This window comes from Mixophyes fleayi, chromosome 5 (genome assembly GCF_038048845.1).
Source record: "Mixophyes fleayi isolate aMixFle1 chromosome 5, aMixFle1.hap1, whole genome shotgun sequence".
Classification (NCBI taxonomy): Eukaryota; Metazoa; Chordata; class Amphibia; order Anura; family Limnodynastidae; genus Mixophyes; species Mixophyes fleayi.
In genome coordinates, this window is record NC_134406.1 from 254,663,936 (window position 1) to 254,689,924 (window position 25,989).

Consider the following 25,989-nt stretch of genomic DNA (forward strand, 5'->3'; position numbering starts at 1 on the left):
TTGAAAGTTTTTCTTAAAAACTTCTGCTTGCTTTACACTCGTTTATATCTTAAATTAAACATGAGCTTGTCGGGTTTGTGGCAATAGGGCAAAAATTATTTCCACCGATTTGATTTGGGCAAGAGAAAGGGAATAATGGAATTATACGGAATGTATTTTTATACATGAATATTAAGATGTAGGGTTAGAGTTCCTCACCATGTAATTAATTTACTGGTAGAATTCAAATCGCAATGTAAATGTGTTGTCCTAACACTTCTGTGTTACACTTGGGGTGGTGGGTCCCTGTATGGATTAGTGAAGAGCGAATCCCTTGTTACATGTTGGAGGAAAAAAAAATACTTAGTGTGTACCATTATTTTTCATTTTTATTTAATTGCAAATAAATGTAATTTAAAAATGTGAGACATGAAAGCTTCTTGAAAGCAATCGTGATGGGGTGACGCGTAACAGGCGTTTGTGTTAAGTTTCTTCTAATATAACTCTGTTCCATGTCCACAATGTATACAGGGAACAAAGAAATGGGGGAAAATGCTGCATCCCTTATGTGAGTGAAGAGATGATGATAATGGATATTGTGTTCTGCTCACTAGGAGTCTTTAGATAAGCGGCACTTCCAAAATTATCCTGTCTCTTCCTGTCAGAAGTGTGTCCCATCCAGCGCATATTGTTCAAAACAAACCTAGCGTTCTCTGTGTTTTTAGTGGAAAGAAATGTGCAAAAAGTTATTTTCACTGCTCCTCAATCCAGGGGTTGTCATGAAGTCTTACCCACACTGCACATTACCATAGTAACCTCTGTCCCTGTTGTGTGTGTGTGTGTGTGTGTGTGTGTGTGTGTGTCTCTCTCCTCTCTCCCCTCTTTCCCCCCAGTGTGATGGAATGCCAGTATCAGACATTTGTTTTGCCTAAAATTAATATTTCCTAGTTGTGTTGTCTGTCTCTTTTTAAATGTCGCACTTAAACGTCAAGAATCCTTGTAATGTTTTGATGTGTGGTATAAGCAGTTCTATCAGTGCTGTTGGCACAACAAACTCTCTGCGATACTCTCGTCACATCAATCTAGTCCTAGATTGGTGTCCTTGCTTCCTACTGGAGGACATCGGGCCTTGTGCATTGGGTCTAATTCCCTGCCTGAATGAATCTGTTGGTGTGACAGTGATGTCCCTCTTTGTGTAACAGAAACCCTGGACACAGAGTACACAGTTCCGCCATGAGAGTTACATGTGGGAGGTAAAGCTGTCACTTTTCTTGTCCTACATCCCCAGAGGCTATTTCCTTTCAGATAATCTGGCTGTAATGTGTAGTTAACCGGCCCCGCTGGCTCCCAGAAGTGCCTGTTTTACTCCTAAATTTATAGTAACATTTATTTTGTGTTTCATTGCACTTGGCTAAGTACAATAAGCTGTGTGTCTTAAAGTCTGCTGAGGTGTGTGCACGTATCTAGACATAAGAGGCGCTTCTTACACTGACCACTGTTGGTTATTTGCAGTGATGATACGTGTGGGTAACAGGCAACTTTTCTCCAGTTTCATTCTGTAAAGCATTTTGATACTATGCATGACATCCCCCCTTTCTCAATGGCGGTGTCTCGTAACATTTTTGACAATAAATATGTGTAATATGGGTATTATCATAAGCAGCCCTGTGATTATAAATTGAAAATATAACCTAGAATGGCCATTAAAGTCTTGGGGGTATATTTACTAAACTGTGGGTTTGAAAAGTGGAGATGTTGCCTATAGCAACCAATCAGATTCTAGCTGTCATTTTGTAGAATGTACTAAATAAATAACTAGAATCTGATTGGTTGCTATAGGCAATCTATACACTTTTTCGAACCCGCAGTTTAGTAAATATACACTTGGGGTTCAGTGTTGCAGCACTAATAGAAAGTCATGGAGGAACTTGGTCCATACTCTCTCCAGGTCCTATAGGCTGTGGAGGTCGGAGGAGTAAGCGACCGCCTGTAGAGGGAACGTTACTACCATCAGCGTTTCGGTATAATGGACGGGGGTTCGTTAAGGCCCTTTTGTACAAACGTGTTATTTAAAAAAAAAAAAAAAAAAAAATCCTATTTAATCACTCAAGTGGCTGGTTTTACCTATGCAAAAGCAAGCGCAGATCATAGTTATCCATACTCTTTCTATAGGCCATTTTTGTTTGGTTACTAAAAAATATTTTAGATTGGCAACTTTTGGATTTTGCAATGGAATTGTGGACCCATCAGATTGTAGATGCTGCTTTTGTACAGTGTCAATGTAAAACTGCTGCTATAGCATATAAATCGGAATTTCGAATACACAGATGTAATTATTTCTGGCCTAATAAAAATGAACGACTTACCCAGTTCAATTAATTAACGTTTGTATACAATCAGACCACACTAAAACCCATGGCAACATTCTAACAGTAACTGGATTTGTAATTTTTCTTGGTGATGTCCCTCAAACACGTTACTACTTCAAGTCCTCTCTGCCCATAACACAAGGACATGTCTACAAGTCTGCTGCTTTGTGAGCGGCACTCCCCAATTTCCTATGAGTGGTTTCCAGGTGTCGGCCCTGGGAATTTATCTCTGGAAATGTCCTTCATTTTTCAATATTGACCAACTACACAATACAATGCGGCTCTTTTGGGCTGCTTTTCTTCCCTGGGCTTTTAAAGTTAAGTATTTAAAATGAAAAAAGCGCAATCTGCATTGCATGTGACAAGTCGCACGGAAAGTGTCTGTAAAAAGAACTGTGCTGTTTTGGGGTAACGTTTTGTGAATCTTGTCTCCAGGGTCTGTAAACGGACCTGCTCCTGGATAATGCTGGTTAGTTGTTAATGAAAATCCCTATCCTGTGGATAATATGAACAAAGCTATAACCACACTTCTTAGCCTATGGATTTGCATTAAACCCAGGATGGGATAAATGTATTACAAGAGTTATTTTTTGTATTCATTTCCAGACAAACACTTATTATTTCCACCCGAACGTCCGGCCACACACCGCAGCCGCTCAAAACACATCCTGTGCTGCTGTAGTCCTTGCAGGGTCTTCTCTTCTGTGGAACATTCCCCTCCTCTCTACTTCCCTCTGACAACGTGTGATGACATTGGCTTTTCCCATGTAACATCTAAATCTGACTTATTCAGCATATTTTCCAGCACAAGGTGGTGCCATCATTTTGTCTTGGAAACTGCTGATTTTAATAATTCACATTTTCTCCACCTTTTTGTTCTACTTTCTATAAAATAAATGTAACCAACTGTAAACTGTTTAAAATAACTTTTTGTGTTTCTTTTGTATCTTTACAGGTTGAGTCGAGGGACTCGTTAAATAGCATCGCTCTGAAGTTTGATACCACACCGAATGAGCTAGTTCAGTTAAATAAGCTGTTTTCCAGAGCAGTTGTACCGGGACAGGTAAGTATCATGTTCTTGTTCTAATTGTTCTGAACAAATTCAGGTATCATTTGCTACTTTTTGCTAGTAATCGGCAGATAGTAATCTTCATGGGTTCAGTAGCTGCGAGGTGACGTATTGTGTCCGGAACAGTCCGCGCCGGAGTTTGTACTAACTTGAGCAGATATTTCTGTACCGTATTAGCCGGCAAGGAGCCCAGTGGGACATCGAGGCGATATCCAGCGACACCCCATGGCTAATTGATTAGTTCTTTATTTCAGAAATTACTTAAAATGATAAGTTTTTAATCAAAGAAAGACCCTAAACATTAATATGTCAGCAGACATTTAAATATAGATAAGTTACAATAATATAAGAATGTCTGTTCACGTATGGAAGTGCAACTGGAAATAGATGACTTTGCAGCACATTGGTGTATAACAGGGCCTGCTATAAAAAATCATGTGCGTTCTTTAATGCGGTGGTAGTCATTTGCGCTATGACTACATTTCCAACTAAATTACTGCAATAGGAAGTGTTCAGTCGCACTAACTTTTGACACGTTGGAAATAGCGACTTACTGAAAAAGTGACAGAACAATGCCGGCAACTCTGCCACGAACGCTGACTGGAGAACATGCCGGCGCTCAAGTTGACGTCGCTCTGTATGGCGACCGTTACGTTGCTAGTATTAAGGGGGTTGCTAGTATTAAGGGGGTAATGGAAGGACCCGCCAGCTCAATAATGTTTTTTACAAAGGGTTTGACATTTATAAGTCCTCGCATTGTCCCCAATGTTTGTCAGGCAGTTAGTCATTGCTATCATGTACCCCACCTGCTTTAGTGAAGTAGTTAGCAGTCATACAGAGGATTCCTGTAGAGGAAGGAGGGGGAACCGTTGTGCAGACTGCCCCCACCCCCCCCTCCTGGGATCTTAGATGTGCTGCTGGCGCGATGTGACCTCACTGCGTTGTGCTGAGGAAGAGGTCACATGAGGCGAAAGGTGTCTGCTCCAGGCAAAGACAAAGTTTGGTCTTACACTGTTTTATGACTTGCCGGGATTCACCTGTTGTACAAGCTCTTCGGTAAGAGATAACACTATGGATAAAGCTCAGCGGGGCACAAAGCAAAGAAAAAGCTATTTTTATTTACTAAATAATCCATTTTCTTTCTCTCTCTGGTGATTTTTTTTTTTTTTTTTTTTTTTTTCTCCTTGTAGCGATATTTCTATATTATTGGGCAAAGATGTTTTGTTGTCTTTGGCTGTGGACACCCCACAATGACTTTGCTGAAATGCATCAAATATCACGTCTATATATTAAAGTCAGTTGAAGGCTGAGAGTGTGTCTCAGTGTTCTTAAAGAAGCCAAAATAAGTAAACAATTTACAGTATGTGGGTGTATGATGGATAATATGAAAGGGTTATTAACTCAATACACTTTAATTTAAATAATCTCATACATGGGGGTGCCCAGAATTCCATCAAGAGAAGCTCTTCATATCCTATCTTGATTTATAGAATATTTAGCCATGACGTCCCCATAACTTTATTCTGCATAAATTTAAAATGTGAATTATTTGTTCCAAAGAGACTTATTATTGATTTTATGTATCTGTTTTACAGCTTTTATATGTACCGGACCCAGACTACATTTCCAGTGTGGAGAGCTCCCCATCCCTTAGTCCCATAAGTCCTTTATCTCCGACCTCTTCAGAAGTTGAATTTGAGAAAAGCACAGTAAGTGAAGTGTAATATATTTTTTTTTTTTTTTAGTATAGCGCTGTTTGGCCCTGTTCAGACATGCATATTGCATATAAACAGCATGTGATGCTAAACATGTTTCAGATGTGCCATCCTCACTTGCATCTTACATATGTTGAGCAAAGTCTTGTGTGTATTGATAACCAGGTTGGAGTCATAAAATTATTTAAAAAATAATAATAAAAATACTGGTTATCAGATCTGTGGAAAGAATGTTCACATACAACCATATGAGCCAGCCCTGTGGGCAATTGAGCACCCCCAATATTTGTGCTGCATCAGCCATTAACTATTTCAATATGTGCTGTTTTTACAAAAAAAGTTGTCTCGCATGCATACACAAGTGATTGTTTGCTGATCTCCTCTTCTAAATTTCAAACTATATGGGTGATAGTTTTTAACACATTCCTCAGTTTTAAATCGCTGTTCATTTTGAATAAAAGAATAGAACTTATGAATTAAGTCTGTACATTGCAATAGCGACGCATTTAGAAGTGAATACGCAATAAAATATGTACATACATATGTTTGACATGTATTAAAGGGCCTTGAAAGTAAATTAACAGAGTTGTTTAATCTACCAGCTACAGAGGGAACAGTCCTCAAAAGATTGAGGTTTCTCTCGTAACTAATACATTTAGTTGCTGAAAACATTCCTAAAGCATGAACTCATTGTCATGTAGAGTCAGTGAAAGGGTGACCTTTAATATAGCACTCCCATTAACAAAACGAGAGAGAGAAAATATATATATATATAAGTTCTGATACCAGCGCTCCAACGTAAAGTCTCTCTTGATAGCAGCTAGTCCAGCTCAACACACCCCAACCTCATGCTCATAGTGCAGTCATTTTTCAACACAAATAAAATGTGTATAGTTCTTACATAAAGTGCGTACAATTGGGTTGGGTACGTGTCTCTGACTGTGAGGACACCGACAAGGACTTACCTGACTTCAGAAGGTAGAAGTTGGCAATCGCGAAAAGATGGTAACAGCGAAGCTTTGAAATTGCTGCTTCCCAGAATCGCGATTAATGCAGAAGCCGACACAAGTCATGTGACTTTGTGGGACTGTACCATTATTAGGGGTGTTAAATGACTCATGCAGCGAGGCGCAGAATGTGTAAAGTAGAAGGGTTGCTGTAAAATGTTACATTCCGCGGCTCCCTGCATGAGTCATTTAACACCCCTAATAATGGTACAGTCCCACAAAGTCGCATGTCTTGTTGTGTGCCGGCTTGTGCATTAATCGTGATTCTGGCAAGTAGTGATTTCAAAGCTTCGCTGTTACCATCTTTTCGTGATTGCCAGCTTCTGCCTTCTGAAGTCGGGCAAGTCCTTGTCTGTGTAGTGGTAGTCGTGTTAATGACTACCACCACCGGTACAATTAATACAATTGAAAACGACTTCTCTGTAATCCTCCTGAAGTCGTTCCACATCAGGGTATGCGTCCAAGGAACAAACAGTTAATTCCTATGAAGAGAAGACAAAAAAGCCAGTACAAGTGGCCACACATGTGAAATAGTTTCCAAAAGGTTTGATTATCACAACGGTTAAAACACTTACAATAATAAAAATAATGCTCATCTGTATTGTCACAAAAAGCGCTGTTTTGGGTCCGGACCAACCAGCAAAACAGAATAATGAAACTTGCACAAGACCACCCTACGTGTTTCATGCCCAGCATCAGGGGTCTGACCTACCACAAAACCAACAACACTTTTCGGGGCCTGTGGATAAGATCTACAGACTATTCTGTGCAATAGATTCAAAAGAAGTATACTACTAGCTAGACCGTAGAGTAGATCGCCACTTGTACTTCTTTAGTTCAATGTCACAGTATAGGTACTATCATTGTCAACAGAAACCGTTAATTGTGTTATAATGCTTGTAAGTGTGTGTTAAGAGGTGTTTGAATAATTTAAAGATTCACAATTTCCCTAGTTCCTATGTCTGTTTAGAAAAATTATTCCATAAGCTTTTTGGTGTTTTTTTAATACATACATTTTTAAAATGGATATACCTTTTTCAGTTATGAACTTTATCTATGTCTCAAACTGTATGGCCATATAAACCTTAGATTTTTTTTTTTAACTTTCAAATAAATGAGCACAGACAATGCCAGATGAGAGAGACACCTATGAAAAGGCATAGTTTTTCAACGGGTAATAACCAATAAACCTGATGTGTTTATGAGCACAAGCAGAGTGTATATATTTCATAGTATCATGCTGGTTGATTGTATGCAGTACTGTGACTCAAGTTGTGATGTGTCATTTTAGGAGCTCGATCGCACTCGCCACAAAGAGTCCACATCCTCCCCAGCCTATTTTGCCGTCCGGCCATCTAGGGTAGTGTCTTCTACGTCTGAAGAAGAAGAGGCGTTTACTGAGAAGTTTCTGAAAATTAACTGCAAGTACATAACTGATGGAAAGGTATTTTCCGCATACATAGTTTTTTAGTCTGGTTTTTTTTTTTTTTTTTTTTTTTGTTTTATCTACTTTTTTTATTCATATAAATATTTGTGTTCTATTTCCTCGCTGCCAGAAATCTTATTTTTCCACATTGTAACTATGCAGCAAACTAAGTATTTTTTGCCTTAAACAAACACGTACAAAGAATAGACATTCTACTAGGTTGAAAAGGCTAATTCCACCCAAAGCCAAAAGTGGATTTTTGGGTGGCATACAAAGAATTATAGGAATACTCAAACATTTACTTACTTGCTGCCCTCTGTTCGCTGGATTCGCCGGGGTTCCCAACAGGTCTAGGGTCTTATGCCAATTTTCACCAACCATTTGGCCTGTTTGAAACAAGCCTAGTGGATGTCAATACCCTTCTATGTGTTTCCAGTCGGTAGTACTTACTGTGGGATGCATGCAGTCTAGTATAGACCCACCATCAACAGCTAGAATGGTGAGCAATTAATGATTTACTATACCCTCCCCATACACCAAGTGTATCTCTAGAAGTAGACTGTCTGCTTCTGGAACCCTACAACCAGGGAGTACCTCAGCCGCGTTCTCAAATTCCCATAAGATTTGTGGTCTTTCATAGTCGATGTGGGGAAGAGTATCTGCTGTTCCAAATCCACCATGTCACATTATGCCCTAGATTTATACATGTTATTATAGACCAGCCTAATTTCCTCCACAATGTCCTCAGGGGAGCGGATGGTCTCGCCGTTATATGTATCTAGAATTGGTACATGGGTCAGTGCCGCTTGCGTTCTACCAATATGGTCAGGTAACGTTCCTGTTCGAAAAACCTCTGTTCTAAGAAAAGTAGTCTTGCGTATTGTTTTTTATTACAGTGTTTGGTATATAGTTTAGTGAAGGCCTGACTATTTTATAACTTAGCTGGGGTAGGCTCAGCCACGTATTGGGTTTCACCATAAGATATGGCATCTGCTAGTTCCTTGTATTTCAACATGGAGATGTGTTTAACACTTTTTATTTGACTAATAAACCTCTCTCTTGTATGTGTTGGTGGCTATCTGCAGAATTCATCTGTATTTCAAATGGTGTATTTTTTTTTCTTTCTCTCTTTTTCTACCTGTGTATGAGAACACTTATAATATTTGTTTGACTTGTTAATTTATGTGAGGTTTTTTTCGTTTTTGTTTTTTTTAAGGGAACAGTCAGCGGTGTCCTCCTGGTTACGCCAAATAATATCATGTTTGACCCTCATAAAACGGACCCTTTGGTTCAAGAGAATGGCTGTGAGGAGTATGGAATAATGTGCCCAATGGAGGAGGTGACCTCAGCGGCTATGTACAAAGAAATAGTCAATAGCAAATTAAGGGATTCTGTGTAAGAGCATTTTATATATAGCTACTTCCTGTCTTGCAAGCATATTCCTATACGTACCACATTTAACCTGCTCAGTAATGAAATATCGGGCACATGTGAAGGATCTGTGCAGAAGTGGAAATTAGTTTCATGCTACTTGGCTGCATTTGTTATGAATATAAAACTGTCTGCATTGCATTATTTCTGTTACGTGTTTTTCCCTTCTCTGGAGACAAAACTTCTTGTAAGACAGTAACCTGTACACACAAGTGGTTGGGAATTACTTGCGGTCCCCCAGCTGGCTGCTCCTAATCTTATCATAATGGGGACAGCCGCCTTCAATGTCACATGCAGGGTGGGTCACGCGGCATACCCAGAGGAGGGAGGGCATTGTGCGGCCCTCTGAAGGCTGGAGGGCCATACATGCTACCCTTCTCCTCTTTCATGTTGCCGATCGCTGACTTAGTGACTCATGTAACAGTTGCCTACTATCTTAACTTTTTGTCAATATTTTGAGTGGTTGTTAGAACAAATTTAAAAACTGATGTCTATTATGTATTCTGGCAATTTATACAATAGTATGTTTTTTTTGTTTTTTTTATTTTAGCGTTTTATGGGGTTTTTTCCAAGATTTGCAAGAACTAAATAGAAAAAAAGGTTACTGTTCTTTAGTTCTTTTTTTGTTTTTCATATATCTTATAGGTTGCTAATGTTATAGTTTTGATTCAGTAACTGAATGTTATTCAGTTGTCTTCACGTCCTCTTTTTAACATAATCTGATTATTATTATATAAATAAAAACTTTGTATAAATATATATTTAAAGTATGCTCCACCTATGGGTTTTTGTGGTTAAATGTGGAAAATAGGCAATGATGGTTTATTTTAGAAGTGTAACCTCTATCCTATCTGTATCTGTTTGCTATATACACTTTCTAATCGTGTATATTGCACTTGTCCTAAAGTTCCTGCCCCCTTTGCCACATAATCGGCTTTAAATATAGTAGCATGAAAAGCAATTTGCACTGTTCAAACCTGGTGACATTTGGTTTATGATGTGGAGGAGGGAGCTGTCTGGACAGAAGAGTCAATACGGCCAGTTTCCCTGAACATAGCTGGGGCTTGTAGAAGGTACTAAATAAATGAAAGCTAGAATCGGATTGGTTGCTATACGCAACATCCCCACTTTTTCAAACCCGCAGCTTAGTAAATCTAGCCCTTGGAGAGCAATATAGCGTATAATGCAACTAAATTGGCAGCCCAGCTTTCAATAATTTCCTATATAGTTTGCTATTAAAACTAAGGGGTAGATTTATCAAACCTTCTACAAAGGTAAAATGGAAACGTTGCCCATAGCAGCCAATCAGATTCTAGCTATCATTTCTCAGAATGTAGATAAGTGATGGGTAGATTATGGGCAACGCCTCCACTTTTGCTTTTTAGAAGGTTTGATAAATATACCACATAATCTTTAAATTGCTTTTGTTTTTATTATACTCTTTATCTATTTTATGGCAGATCACATATTTGAGAACTCTGCAGTTATTAACTTGAAATTAAAAATGTGATTCTTTGCTCTTTTTTTTTTTTTCCTCCTCAGAGATCTAGATCAGCTGTCATGTATGAGAGATTTCTGCCACTTTAAGAAAATGTCTGAAGGTAATACACACGAGATAGACACAAAAATGTGGGATACAGGGAACGACAGTGCCAGTACCGCCCCCCGCAGCACAGCGGAGTCCCTTTCTGAGGATGTGTTTACAGAATCGGAGCTTTCTCCGATCAGAGAGGAGTTACATTCCTCCGATGAGTTGCGACAGGACAAATCTTCGGGAACTTCATCTGAATCTGTTAAAACCATAAACCAAACCATTGTAGAATGTTGCTTAACAAATAATTCAGACTCCACAGATGCTATCCATGATTTAAAAGGCAATATTGATCCCTCTGCTGGTGATAGTGGAATCTTTAGCAATGCCAATGATTTAGATCAGAGTGATTTGTCCCTTAAGGTAGGTGAAGACTTGGATAAAGGGCAGGTTGGATCTACTGCAGAGCAAAACAATGATGAACTAGATGAAAAGGAAGGTACACAGGTCAAAGATGGAGGACAACTCTTGGATAATGAGCCTAAAAGCAGGGACCAAAGCCTTGAAAGACTTGGAGCTGTGACCGGGAACCATGCAGATGAGACAAGCCAGGGAACTCCAGAAAAACGGCCATCGGGTGACTCTGAAACCGATGTGGAGGAACTGCGGCAACTTTGGAAAAACCTCACTATGCAACAAGCCAAGCAACAGAGGGAAGACCTGCAGCATGCCACGCACAAAGAGGTCAAGCCGAGAATAGGCAACTCCGAGTCCAATGCTGAAGGTAGTAATTTGTTTACCGATCCGTGGAAAATGTTAATAATCCACCCAATATATTCTTTTGGCCACAATTAAGTGGTATATTGCAGGATGTATTTTTACTTTTCCTGAATGCTGCTGTGTAAAAGTCTTGCGTGAAGTCTACATAAGCTCTATGCCCACAGTGTGTTGTGGGATGAAGGAATTCTGAAAGTGGAAGAGTCTAGCAAAAAAATGTGTATGTATATGTATGTATGTATGTATATATATATGTATATGTATATGTGTGTATATATATATATATATATATATATATATATTATTATGAGTGTTCCACCCCACTACCCCCCATTATTTAAGTAACTTTTCAGAGTAGTGCATCATTGCAAATGGGACTTTCACTGTTACGTCCTAGCAGCCGCTGCTCAGCACTCGTGGTAAAAAGGAGCTGTGACCTTTCAGCACTGGAGCCTAGGGGTAAATGTATCAAGACATGGGTTTCCAACGGATTTGAAAAGTGGAGATGTTGCCTATAGCAACCAATCAGATTCTAGCTATTCCTTATTTAGAACATTCTATAAAATGATAGCTAGAATCTGATTGGTTGCTATAGGCAACATCTCCACTTTTTCTTACACACCGGAAACTCGCTGCAGTTTAGGTCAGCACATGAGCTACAAAGTGCAAAGGATGGGGGTGGTGTATTGGACAGGCAGCCTTTAAACACTGACCTTATTCAACACACACCCTAGCAGCTTGGGATCGGAGAATTGTCTCTAGCACTGAAAAGGTCCAGCTTCTCGCCCCATCCATATATGCGGAGCGTCGGCATTTATGGAGTACCTGATGGTGGTACTTGGGGAGGCTCAACAAGTGCACTAATGTCCTAAGCTGAGGGCTCTATGATTCACTGCTTAAGGAGATCTGAGGTTATATAGTGCAGACCGTTTGAAGATGTCAAACAGGGCTATGTCTCTGCGCAACGTATTTAAAATCGGCCACTCTTAAAAAGATTTTCTCGAACTCTCATCTTCTTGGTCTAGTTATTACTCTCTCACACCTACAGACACCAGCGGAAAGTATTGCTTTTGTCCTAGTAAGAAAGGTTGCATATAGGTCAGTACTAGCATGCAACATTTATCTTGCACAAAGTTACTGGTAGTATTATTTTAAAAAAATGCCGTCACTGTGCACTTTCTACTAAAAACTCCCCGTTTTACATACCGTGCTGAACCAAAAACAGGTTGTTCCCCCCCCCCCCCCCCCCCCACCCCCTTTAGCTATAATATACAGTGGTCTAGGTCTATATTCTAGAATTTAGAGGTAAAACTTTTCATCAGTATGTGTAGGCGATTGGTACACTTTAAACCACAATTTATTATATTCACCATTTCGAGATTCCAGTAACTTACTGCTGTCTTCTGCATCTATTTTAAATGACTGTTTCTTGTTATGTATGAGAAACATTGGTTTCCTGTTTGTTTCTGGTTTTGTTTGTGTGAACCACGTCCTGTTAGTTACGTGGGAGGGGAAAAAAAGTGAGAACGTGCTTCCTGTGTTACGGCAGATCAAGGTGTAATTACAGGGTCTGTCTTCAACACTTAATTGCGCTGCATCGTTTAGTTTGGCTACCAAAAAAAATGGTGCATGGCCTTTTCCAGAGCAGTGTGATCCTTTTCCGTCATACATGCCCATACAAAGATCACCACATCCCACACACAGCAACCAGAGCCCCAAGGACGTTTTCCCTGGGGTATCTCCATTCCTCTTACATCCCATGCCGAAAACCCTTGGGTGGAGTACAGCGATAAAAAGACTAAATACATTCTCCAAAATAAGTTTATTCGGTTATGAAATGCACTCCGCACAGCACAGCACAGCATACCTAAGGGGGAAGTGCAGCATCCTAGAGATAACAGTGAGAATCAGCATTGTTCTCTTTTTGCTAATATGATGCATTCAAATTCAATTATTCTTGGTTTTATATCAAAAAATGTTGTTCACTTTAGAAATGCTGCAAAAGAGGACTGTTGTTAATGCAACAAATAATTACCATGCATTTTGTCTCTTCTACAGGTGTATGTTCAGCTATTGCCAAAGAAAAGCGAAGACATAGATCTCATAGGTACTTGTGTCTAAGAGTTGGGAAGCCAATGAGAAAAACGTTTGTGTCTCAAGCCAGTGCATCAATGCAGCAGTATGCACAGAGAGACAAACTGGAGTACTGGTTTGCTGTTCCGCATGAGAGGTAACCAGCTGTGTATGGGAAAAGTAGCCCGTTTTCTTGGTTCTACATCAGCAATACACAGACGTTCATATTTACTAAACTAGTCATGATCATTGATTCGGAAGGTGCCACAATGCTCCACAGTGCCATCCAGTGGGGAAAACAGTACATACATAAAACAGGCACACTTAAGGTAGACAAAATTAAATGCAGACCTGAAAACAGACAGAGGGTCCTGTTCATGAGAGTTTATAATTTAGGTCATTTAGGCTATAGGCTCTAATGTGATTATTCTCAGTAAAGCATTGTGTAATATAGTGGTGCTATATGAATGAACAATAATGTAGTGGCTGATATAAGAGGGGCTCGTGTGGCCTAGATTAGAGATAAGAACCGGGGTGTGTAGTGTAGGTGGGAGTAGGGTAGCCATTGGTAGAGAGACCTGTTTTCATAGAGCGTTCAAAGATTTGATGGTTGGGAGAGAGTCTGATCGGGCATTGTAGGGATTACCATAGGAGCAGCACAGGAGAAGTCTTGTAGCCGGGGAAAGAGGTGGTTATCAGAGGCGAGGCAGATTATTTGGAGCTGAGGTGTATGAAGGAGTGGTGTTGAGGACTTTGAGGTGAAGGTGCGTAATTTAAATTCCATTGCAGAAAGCACAGAGTTGTTTGAATCCAAAGGCTATGGACATGCTTGATGACATAAATACATGGCTGAAAAAACAAAAAAAAAAAAAAATATATATATATATATATATATATATATATATATATATATATATATATATATATATATATATATATATATATATATATTCTACAGTTATGTGCTGTTGTCATTGTTAATCTTGCTGAATTGACTGCATTCAAATTGTCTCTGTGTATGTTAGGGAATTTAGACTATAAGCTCCAATGGGGCAGGGACTTATGTGAGTGAGTTCTCTGTACAGTGCTGCGGAATTGGTGGCGCTATATAAATAGCTGATGATGATACGTGAAAGTATTTTCATATTTTGGGTGTTCTTTAAGAATGTAATCAGTACGTTATTTTAAGACCACTATTAGACACTTGGATATCATCACTATTTTAATGTCTGTACAAAGTATTCTATTGATGTTTACTGTTTATTTTAACCTTTTATTCCTCAGTGCCTCTATATCTCCCTTTTGGTTTAAAAGTTGCATTTGATGTATTTTCGGTAGTTGTTTGTCACCCATAGGAATAGAGCTTTCACTGTACATCAGCTAGTTTTATTGGAATTCAATTGTTCTTGACTGGAGACCTTTTTGTTCTAACTTAGAGCAGGAGTCCTCTGTACAACAGTTCAGCCATCAATTACATCTTAGAGCTAAATGCTAAGTCTAATATGGGATTAAAGTGGCTCGAAACTGAGCCCTGTTTTCTGCTGTTTAATGTTTCTTTGCTGATAACGAGAAGAATCTTGTTGTTTTTCTTAATTTAGTTTGAATCTACTTCAGTTATAACGACCTCTCGGTGGTTGTATTCCCTTTTGGTTTCACCTTGTCTCGCTCGTATCTTGTTAACTGATCACCTGATCTCAGTGACTACAGAATACCTTTGTTTTATCAACTTGTCTATTGTTCCAGTTTTAGATCTGTTGTTGGTTTGTAATTTCACTGAACTGGAATGTTTAATTATTATGCCATGACCCTTGCATGAGACCTTGCCGTGACATCCGTTAGAAGCCAGACAAATGTTATACCTATGATGCTGTTCACCCAGATGCATGCTGCATTTCTAAAGTTATTTACTGCTTGAAGCTTTTGATATTGGATCATCTGAGGGACAAATTTACACAACATATTACTTTTCCGCAGGTTCTAGCATTAGTGTTACGCACTTTTTTACAAACCCTTTTATTTATCCACTGTATTGTCTTTCAATGTGGTCTCACTCTCTTCTGCATATCCTTAGAGGGACTGGACTGGATGAATACAGGAAACAGTGGGACAAGAGTAGAAGTGGTTGTCTAATACTCTGCAACTCTTTTTAAGAACTCTTCTACAACTTGATATTTAATACGTTGGTTGGTCATTGTGCAAAAGTTTCAACCGGGACTAAGCTTGACCTTGAATCTGAGCTATGGTTCATTGGCCTTTGTCTGTTCTATATTTTGCAATGTTCTAAGTTACCCATAATAACATTTTTTAAAGAGTTATCAGCATTGTGATTTCATTTTGTTTTTCTGACTGTCTTGTAAAATCTATATGGAAAAAATGTACAAAAGACTAGGTACTTGTTAATTATACAGGCTCCACTGTCACTTGGAACACCTCCCCCTGTACGGTTTTGTCTCGGGTTCCGTCTGACATTAGCCCCCTTTCTTTCCTCCTATACGGTACGTTTGTCATACAGGCACTGGGAGGATGTGCTCTGACATGAACTCTGACACCTGTCATTCCAGCGATTAGCATGACCGAGCTGCTAAACCAGGAATTAGTAATCTGCTTCTCGAGTAAGCAGGGAGGCCAAGTGCCCAACCAATTGCTGGTGGATTATTTACAATCCCTGATGGTGCTGTCCCCTTAACTGTGTAAAGACCTAGTGAATGAGGTGGGCTCTGTATGGGTGAAGCCCAAGTGCCACTTGACAGAGATGCATGCCTCATCCTCCATCTCATGTCAAGTGGCGCTTGTATAATTAGCGTATACCAAATATCGCATACATGTTTATTGACAGCCATATCTGACCTAAGTTTCTAAGTTAAGTAAAATGGAGAGAAACCGAACTTGAGAGTTCTTTAAGCCAAACAGTGTCCATATAGACAAAATTTGGTGATGTACAACAGAACGTGAACATGGTTTGCACTAGGTTTCTCAGTCAATACTCCCCAAATCTATGACTTATTCATCCTGTATAGGATCTGTAAACGGAGCACAAGTCAAACATTGTCATAGCCACTTCGTAATATATAGGATACAATATACATGACGTTTTGTTGACACAGTACAAGATGGGCCCAAACACACAGCAATCAGCTGAGATGAGGTTTTGAGATCAGTGTTGATGAATAAGGAGTCAACTGTTTCTTCACCTATCAGTTCCATGTCTGGTTGTTTGGTGATCATGTGAAAGATTGTGATTTATATAATGCTTACACGTCCTACATACTGATGGAATTCATTGATGCAGCAGACTTCAAGGAATTGTTTTGTAGGAACATGATGGTGTCATGGCAATTTGGCCTGAAATCTCCAAATTGCCCAGCCAGATTTATGGACCGAGATGACCAATGTAGAACCTGCAGGTTTACTGGTCAGAAGGTCCAGGTGTCCTACAGACACATTTCTCTAATCATGTTCTCTTTGTTCTAAGTGTTTCACTTGTGAATGCCACAGCATTGCCTCCTTTGATAACCACTTTATTGGCCTTTTATATTTTAACAGAACAGAACACATTTACTCCTTTTTCATTCAGTGGAGTCCAGATTTTTTTGCCGAAGAAATCGGAGACTCTTCCAGAGAGCCGGGATTTGTGGTGGTGAAAAGGATTGAGGAAGCGGAGAGCTCCGAAGGGTCCACAAATGATTCAACCACAAGATTATGGGAGGTAGGGAATGGCTAGATTATATATAAACTCTTGAAATTTTATTATGTCGTTATTGTTCTGATTGCTTGTATTTTAGATTTGTTTCTGTAAAACCATTGTTTTAACATCGTATTATGTATATAAATGTCTAATCATGGCCACAAATCATCCTCCTCATCATAAGTCATGTGTGTCTCATGTCCGAAATCAATTTAAAATTTAATATCGCTGCTAGTAATTAATACAAGATAATGTGTAATATATTTACAATGTCACAAATAGAATCCGTTTTGGGTTATACCCAGCTTGTCTGGGTATAAATCCAGTCATACAAATAAGTATATTAAAAAAACCTCTCTTTTAACTAGTATATGTATGTAGCGTGTTGTGTTTTTAAAGCTCTACATACACCAGGAATTTGTGTATGTATGTGTGACACGTGGTCAGGTGCTGGTCACACGGTGCTCTGATTCATCCACTCCGGCACGGTTTATATAAGTGGACAGAGCCAAAACGGCCATACCGTTGCAGTCACATCTGCATTTGTGTATGTGTGTTTGTAAAAGATACATGTTACTTCAGCTTCACATAGAAGCTGTGTGATAAGAATGGGGGAATCCACTGCTCAGTAGCCATAGTTTAATAACCAAGTGAATTCCTGTTTTACAAAGTGAACAGAATAACAGCACGACGTATAGTATGAATGGGCACTAAAGTAGTGCAAGCCATGGCATAAAATACTGCTTTAGGGGTTATAGATAATGTGCTCTAAATCAAGAGGTGGTGCTTAATTTGTAGAAAGTGGGACTGTGATATCAAAGAAGTGGAGTAGGGCCTGATTCATTAAGGAAAGTGAAGTACAAAATTGAGTAAGTAGTCTCCTGGACAAAACTATGTTACAATGCAAGGGGTGCAAATTAGTTTTCTATTTTAAAGTTAAATACTGTCTGTATTTTCATGTAGCACACAAATACTTGATAGCTTATTTGTACACTGAAATTTTAAAGTTGATATTTGTGTGCATGAAAAAAGTCAGTATTTAACTTATGTGCAAAATAAAAAACTAATTTGCACCCCTTGCATTGTTAAATGGTTTTGTCCAGGAGACTACTTAATTTTGCACTTAACTTTCCTTAATGAATCAGGCCCATAGTCTCTCAATATTTAAGAGTATGGGGCCAAAAGAAGTGCCGGAACAGTGTTGCTGTGATTTTTCAGGTGGGTAAGAGGTGTTCATGCCCTCTAGCTGTCCATTGAAAGTCGGTGGATGTGCTTTAAGCATCGCTCGTCCAGATCTATTAATGTGCTCCAGGCCAGCACATAGGACTGCCAGGCGAACATTACTGATTCCAGGCTACTTGACCTTTGGGAAGAGATCAGTTGATAGGACTTACAGGGATTGTAATATAAATCTCTTGTGCCCTAGCAGAACTATATCTAGTTAACTGTGTGTCTGCTTCTAATAGTAACTGGTAAACCAGCTATTAACAGTTAGTTACTGAACAACTGCCTTTAAAAATAGGCACATTTTTACCCGTCGACAAGTATTTGGACCACTTCCTGTTGTTGTGTCGCATGACAATTGCAGCAAACGTCATCCGATAGTCAATAAGCGTCTTTTACATTAATGCAGCCCACAGTGCAGATTGGTGACCTCACAAAACACAGTGCAGGGCGCACAAACTTTCTTTTTGCTAAAAGACTTTATTTTTCGCCACCTCTGAGGTGGAGAACGGGTCTGGTCATGTACTTTTAATGGGATATATTTTGCACCTACCAGTTGCAGTTATATGGAGCTTTCTAGTCTCATTTCAACCAATGTAATGAAGACCTTTAAACTTGCGGACTAATAAGGATAAACTATGCGTGACCGTAAAGGGACGTTTTACACTTTCCACAATGCGTATTTTCAGCAAATCCTTTGATGCTACAGGGCCAGTTCCTAGGGCCAGGAAGTGGCTTTGTCACATGAAATGCATTTGGGTGGGAGGGAAATCTGAGCATTTTCCACAAAGAAGCCATGCTAGTCCACTGTTTTGGTTCATAAATGAGTCTGCGTGCCGTTTGTTGTAAAATCTATCGACATCCGGCAAACATGAACTGAAATCTGTTGTCTGAGTTATATAACTGCATATGTTACAGAACACACAACTTCTTATTGATGATTTGTTGCAGTTGATAAACCACTTGTGTAGCGTTGCTCTTGAGGTTTGTAAACACGCAGGTCCTGAGTCACTAAGGGGAGCAAAGCATAAAAATGGAGTAACCATGCACCTGGGCAAAACCATGTTGCATTGGAGGGGGAGATAAACTTAAAATGTGGGGACAGATTTATAGTTGGGGTAGGGCATGTCCTAGATAAACTTTACATTTCAGTGTAAAAACAAAACTATCAAGTATTTGTGTGCTACATGACAAAACGGCCAGTATTTAATGTATGTGCAAAATAATAAACTAATTTGCACCCCTTGCATTGAAACATGGTTTGTCCCAGAGACTATTTACTACTTTTTTTTTTTTACCTTACTTTTCTTAATGATTTGGTCCCGCAATGTGCATTTGAAGTGAGTGCAGTGCACAATACATGTCAGATGTGCCGGTATTTAAGAGGGGCCAGTTACCGGGTTCTACATTTGGCTTTTTATCCACTTTTTACATATAGGAACTTGCGCATCGTGTAACCGGCTTAAAAACCACAGATCGCATGAGGTGAGTCAGGCTGACAGTATTTATGTTGCAGTCTTCTCAGCCAGCTTCCTCCAAACTTCAGTTCTTCTGCATGGCCCAGTTACTGTATTAAATGATATGAGTCGAATGGGGTCACAAAGGAATGTCTCTTATTTTTTTTATTATTAATTTTTATTTATAGGACGCCACTAGGTGTCCGTAGCGCCGTACAGGGACAAACAAAGTTACAATACAAGGTGAGACAGCACAGTACAGTAAACAATAAGCACAGTCACTCAGTGAGCTCAAAGCACAGCTAGAGGGGCGGGGGAGGGGAGAGGGGAAGGTCCTGCATACGGCTGAGCCCGAGAGGGAGGGCCCGGATGACAGGGAAACCCCTAGAGGGGAGAGGAAGGAGCGAGAGGGGACGGGGGAGAGAGGGTCCTCGAGGAGGAGGGCTAGGTAGCTGGAGAGCCGAGTTAAAAGTGGTGAGGACAGGAGGAGAGATGACCCTGCTCAGAGGAGCGAACAATCTAAGGGATTAAATAATAATAATATTTCATTTATTATTATTATAGGGCACAAGGTACTATATGTAACAAACAATTTTCACATGGGTCATTTAAAGAGAACAAACCTGTTTTTAGTTCTCTGAAAGCCAGTTCTGCAGTGGGTATGACTAGGCGGTCTGTGCAGCTTTGCCTGAACTCACTTTTTTTTTTTTTTTTTTATTTCATTTCTTTGAGGACCACTATGTAGAAAAGGTTAAGAATATTTTATGATATAAACCATTGTTTCTCCTATTAGAACAGGCACTATGTGAGCACTACAGCCAGCAGTGTGTTAAACCACTGACCGCCAGTCCTGGCAGGTGTGGGCAATAACCTCCAACATTTTTTATTGTTAATGCAAAGTATCACAACTGGCCTCACCAGGCTGCTGCTTAATGCCACCCGGCTGGCGAAAATTTCTGGGGAGAACGCGGCCTTCTTTGAGCTAATCCTGGTATTGGCCAATCCAAGTTGCACCAACTTTTTTGTGATTATTTTCTGTCTTTTATTGTACATGATTTTAACACCGTAACTCTACCTGTTCTGACCGATAAACAATATTATTGGATTTGATACTTTAAAAGTACTGACCTTTAATGAGGCTGATACTGCTTGATTTATTGTTTGTGACTATTTCTGCACACAAACAGGAAGACCCTAGACCTGCTGAATCCTTACAGCAGCCTAGTGAAACCTATGAAATGTTCTATGTGATTTACTTTTGTATGGACAGTAATTGAGTGACGTCCACAGATAGTGACACATCCCCTGTGGATTTTAAACCTTGATAAAGGTGGGCTGTGCCCAACCAAAACGTTAGACCGATCACTAAAGACACCTCCTACCTATCCCGAATTCAGCAGGACAGTCCAAATTTTAGGGATCTGTCCCACCGGGGGACATGTTTGTAATAAATGCATTATACTATGTTGCAATGTCAAGTCCTGTGAATGCTTGTATTATAAATGTGATTTTTTATTTTTTTATTTTTTATCATTGAATGACGATGCTATCTCCTGAATTATCCACATAGGTTATTCAGTCCAGAGCCCAGTTATCTATGACTTAAAGTAATGAATAACACCATTTATAGGAAGCAGGCGATACTCTAACCTTTTGTAGCTATGTAAATATGATTTGTAAGCTGTGTGGCTGACCTAGAACATATGAACTCTTTTCAAATTTAAATCTCTAGATCAGAAGCCACAAATGCTAGAAATACATTTACTCAGCATCTCAGCGTTTTATTCAAAATAATTAAGAGTTTCCCCTGCAGACAAGAGTTACTTTGTAGCTTTCACAGAGAGTAGCTGTGTTTCCTGATTTAGTGTGGAAATAGGCAATAATTCACAACCACTTAGCAAAAATCAAATCACATGGCTATTTTGCTCATCTGAAAGGCATTTAACATGCAGACTATAGAGACAATTTAGAACCCCCCAGTGTATTTTTATATCCTCATTTCCCTGCCTTTTGGTAACTCAAGGTGATTAAACCACTCCTTATTAACCCCTTGCTGAACAATTAGTGTTTGGATGCAACAACAGAGAGTAACATTTTTGACCATCCCCATGCAGTTGAGCTTTTGGCATAAGCCTGCTGTTAGCTACAGATGAGTGGAGTCAATGTGTGTTTTGTGTGGGACTCTGCTTGTAAATGATCAGCTCAAATACTACAGCTCAGAGGAAATGCTGCACTGTCCCTTTAAACCACATTCACTTTTCACTGAGTCATCTGCACTCCAACCAAACTAGGCGGCCGGCCCCGCCCCCCCTATGAGCCAGGCAGGTTTCTTACTGGCTGCCAGCTCTGTCTGTCAGGTGGATGCGGCTGTGGGGTTAGTGTGTCACTGGCAGAGCACCCTTATGTGTTGGGAAGTGATGGCAGCCAGGGAACATGTCTGGTAGCAGCTCTCATGCCAATCACTAGCCCCAAATCACTGGAGGGGGAGATGTCTCGGTTCTGGTATGGCAAGAAGTCCAGGAAACACCAGCCAGTGACTCACAAGTACTCTCTGGTAAATGTGCATTGCAGGGATGGGGTGTCTGTGGCTGCAGGCTGTGGGCAGACCATGAAAACTTTCTGATTTTGTGTCCATTGCATTGAGAGACTATAGACAAAGAGCTGTCTGTGTGATCACACTGACAGGCTCAGGAGATGGATGGGCTTGTGCATGGTGTAGCTAATTCAGCTGCTGGCTTGTGGCTTTTCTTGTTGCCTTGTCCTTCCATTTATGGTAATGTTGCAGTTGTTTTGTTTATTGTGCATCCATTCTTAATATAATGACATGGTTAACCAATTTGACTCTTAAGTAACTGGACAGTAGAAACTTTTGTTGCTATAGTTAATATTGGTATTACTGATAACCGCTGGTAATGGACTGGGATTTGTCAAGTAAATGGCAATAATGCTGCTCCTGAATTATTTCATAAATGTGTTCTTCTGTAATTGGATTGTGTGTGTGTGTGTTTGTGTTTGTTTATTTTTTACCCAGGACATATTAACACTTTGTACTATGAAGTCTAATGATATTAAGAGCCCTCCCTTGTACTTTATGTATTTGTGGATGAATATCCTCAACCAGGATGCCAAATGATCACATCAAACATGATCAATCAGACAGAATGTACAGTGTCTGATAGCTGTAATACGCAGCCCCTCCCCCAAAAGAGTTTCCGTGTCAAAAGTTGCATGGCACATAATCTAATAAAGGTTGTTTATGTGCTGTATATAGATTTGAACTGAAAGGACTGCTTAATAAAAAGTCTAATGTAATAAGGTTGAATTAGGTTTTAAAGAAAACGCCCCATTGGAGTAGATGAACTGTTTTCAGTGGTCACCTATGGTGTTTAAGGTGGCAGAAAACAACACACAATTTGAACAGTTGGGTTTTGAAGCATTCGTGTTCTTTCACTTCTTCTTGTTTAATCTAAACAATGTTCTATAACTACAACTATTGTGGTGTATGCGTTATCTGCTACCCTGTGTTAAATTTCTGTTATTTTGTTAGTTCAAACTGTACATTTATTACATTCAAACCCTATAGCTGCACAATTATTTGTGGTTTAAATGTAGTCTGTTAAATCTGATCCATCACCTGCACATAGGGGAGACAGCCAGGTTGCTAGGAAATAGTGTCCCTGGCCTAATGTGGGCAGGGGGGGGGGTTCTTGTTGATTTCCTGGCAGGGTTGTTCTAGTAGGGTTATAGGTTGTGCTCAGTGAGAATGTCAATATGACTCTGATGAATGCTGAAAGCTTCCAGGAACTTGTTTTGTTGGTGTTATATTTTTAATATGCAATTTGGACTTGTAAAAGTTTGTGCTTCTGACACTTTGGCACTTTTTAAAGGGTTATATGGTTATCGCTGTTTGTGTCTTTTAAAGGGGTGCAATTGTAATTTCTTTATAATAATGCATGCATGGTTTTCAGTTATCTATTCTCCTCCTTTGGAATTGTGTGTAAACCGCTCCTTGGTCCAAAGTGACATTCAGATGATTATCCAATCTTATAACATGGATCATTTCCTTCTAGTAACACAGAATTTTTAATTTTGTTTTGCCAATGCTAAAGGCAATATTACAATATGAGCTTTGTGATAGGAATATGCAGTTTCAGCATGGCCAGAAGATGGCTATTGCTATGAGTGCCAAAATCCAATAATCTTGTCTTTATTGCTGGAGAGACTGGAGCAGTCTTAGACATTATATGTGAGACAAGTGAATGCTCTGCAGTGTACTTTATCACATTAACACACTGGCTGCCATAGAAAAATGAGATGTTTACTGCACTGTAGTAGCAGTTCTGTTAAGCCTCATAACAAGGACTCCTATTCATTGTATAATCTTTGCTGCGCTTCCCATACACTACAGATCTTGCTACTCGTCCTAATTAACCAGAGTTCTGTCCAGTGTGGGGACCAAAATGGACAATGAGGTCGTCACCTGATCACATGAGACCCAAATAAGACAGTCGGCTGATATTGCGGTCATCGTCCATTCCCGATTTCCTTGATCAACATGCTGTCAATCAGAATTGCCAGTTATTTGGACCTGCACTTGCAGTAATTTGTTCCCAATATGGTCTAAAATAATGATGGGTATCAGGCGGCCCTCCAAGTCTTGCCCCCAGCTGCTGCTTGCTCTATGGTCAGATTTGTTTTTACAGCTTGTAACACTTGTTTAATATGTCTGCTGTTATGTTGTTACAGATGGGTGCATCTGTCTTTGGTTAAATGTATTGTTTTAACTTACTACTGCGATTGAGGGTAATGTGTGGCCCCTTTGAAGATTTAGGAATCCCCTAAAGTGTATCTGGTTGCCCATAACTGGTCTAAATGACCCACATGGCAGCTTGAAGTACAGCTAGGGTAAAGGAAGTTTTTAACTCTTTTTTTAATTTAGTGTGAAAGTTCTGTGCGGTGGAGAGGGGGAGCATCACTGAGTCAAATGAATGTTTAATAAACGACTGCTCCTGCCGCCCGTGAGATACCCCCAGTACCATGGTCCATGTCAGAGGGGATATCTTGAATGAAGAGGTACATCTTTGAAATAAAGGCGTCCATAGATCAACTGCTGTTAACATTTTATTATAATTAAAAGACGAATGCACTAACAAACTTAGTAGATAAAAAAAGCGTATAATAGGTTAACCCTTCGATGTGTTTAAGAGTGGGCCTCTTTCCACAGCAGGTAGAGAACACTATAGAATTGCCATATTTCACAAGGACTTTAAAGAACCATCCAGGAATTTCAATTAGAAATTGGCATAATGTATGCAAACAATATATATAAAACGGGTAATGTCTTCCATTTAGGATAATATACCTCTCAATTTATTTAATTCTGTGACGTTATTTTTAACCACTGATTGCTTAGAAGCTTAAAGGTTATGTAAAACCAATCCTTCATTGGGCCTGTGACCTTTGTCATATTTTTAACCTTTTCCAATAGCTGCTATATATGTCATCTATGGCTGGGATTTACAAATGGATAGTCTCGCCAGAGAGAGAATCTCTTGTAACTGCAGCTGAATCTGTCTAACCTTTGTGCACAGACATACTGGCTGGTTTAATTGAGCATTTAAAGACCAAGTTGGTCACTTTTGAACCTTATAAGATATCCCCATTTTAGGAACTGTGAATGCATACACTGAAAGTTTCCCAGCCCTTACAGAGCCTCCTTTTTTTTTTCCCGACAAATTGTCTTAATATATTCACATCAAGGTGTAATCCTGGGAAGTGAATGACACATGTTTATCTTTGCTTTGTTTCCTGACATACTGCAAATAAGTAAACGTTTTATTTAATTCATATCACAGGATTTGACCCCTTATAGTTTATTTTTCTCTAAATAAACCCTAAAAAAAAGCTGTTGGCTTTGATGTGTCACTTAATTGATTTTGGAGGTTTCCTCTATACAATTAGTGTTTCACCAGTCTGTGATCAGTTCCATAGTTATTCATGATGAAGCGTATTTGGAAATGCACTGTCAAGGAACAGTCAAAGCAAATCCAAGAAATGGTCACTGAAAAGCACCACTTCGGTTAGGCCTATAAGAAGATTTAAAATACTTTTAATATCCCCCAGAGAATTTACAAGTCTATCATAAAGAAATGGAGGGACTATGACACAAGTGGGAGTTGGTCTATAACAGATCGTCCTCCAAAACTAAGCGTCTGTGCCAGAAGGACACTTGTAGCGAGGCCATCA

At 39.5% G+C, this 25,989-nt stretch overlaps 1 protein-coding gene across 4 annotated transcripts in view; it reads left to right on the forward strand.

Annotated features, from left to right (window-relative positions):
• Positions 1 to 25,989, forward strand: part of OXR1 (oxidation resistance 1) — a 376,123-nt gene that overhangs the window by 331,951 nt on the left and 18,183 nt on the right. For 2 of the 4 annotated variants that reach the window (XM_075213955.1, XM_075213956.1), the window contains exons 5-11: positions 3,304 to 3,411; positions 5,013 to 5,126; positions 7,431 to 7,583; positions 8,782 to 8,960; positions 10,539 to 11,311; positions 13,363 to 13,534; positions 16,921 to 17,083. In XM_075213955.1, coding sequence (XP_075070056.1) covers positions 3,304 to 3,411; positions 5,013 to 5,126; positions 7,431 to 7,583; positions 8,782 to 8,960; positions 10,539 to 11,311; positions 13,363 to 13,534; positions 16,921 to 17,083 — 1,662 coding nt within the window. Of the gene's footprint in view, positions 1 to 3,303; positions 3,412 to 5,012; positions 5,127 to 7,430; positions 7,584 to 8,781; positions 8,961 to 10,538; positions 11,312 to 13,362; positions 13,535 to 16,920; positions 17,084 to 22,112; positions 22,298 to 25,989 lie in introns of those variants that run through there. The other 2 variants (XM_075213958.1, XM_075213957.1) reach the window with 2 other exon arrangements.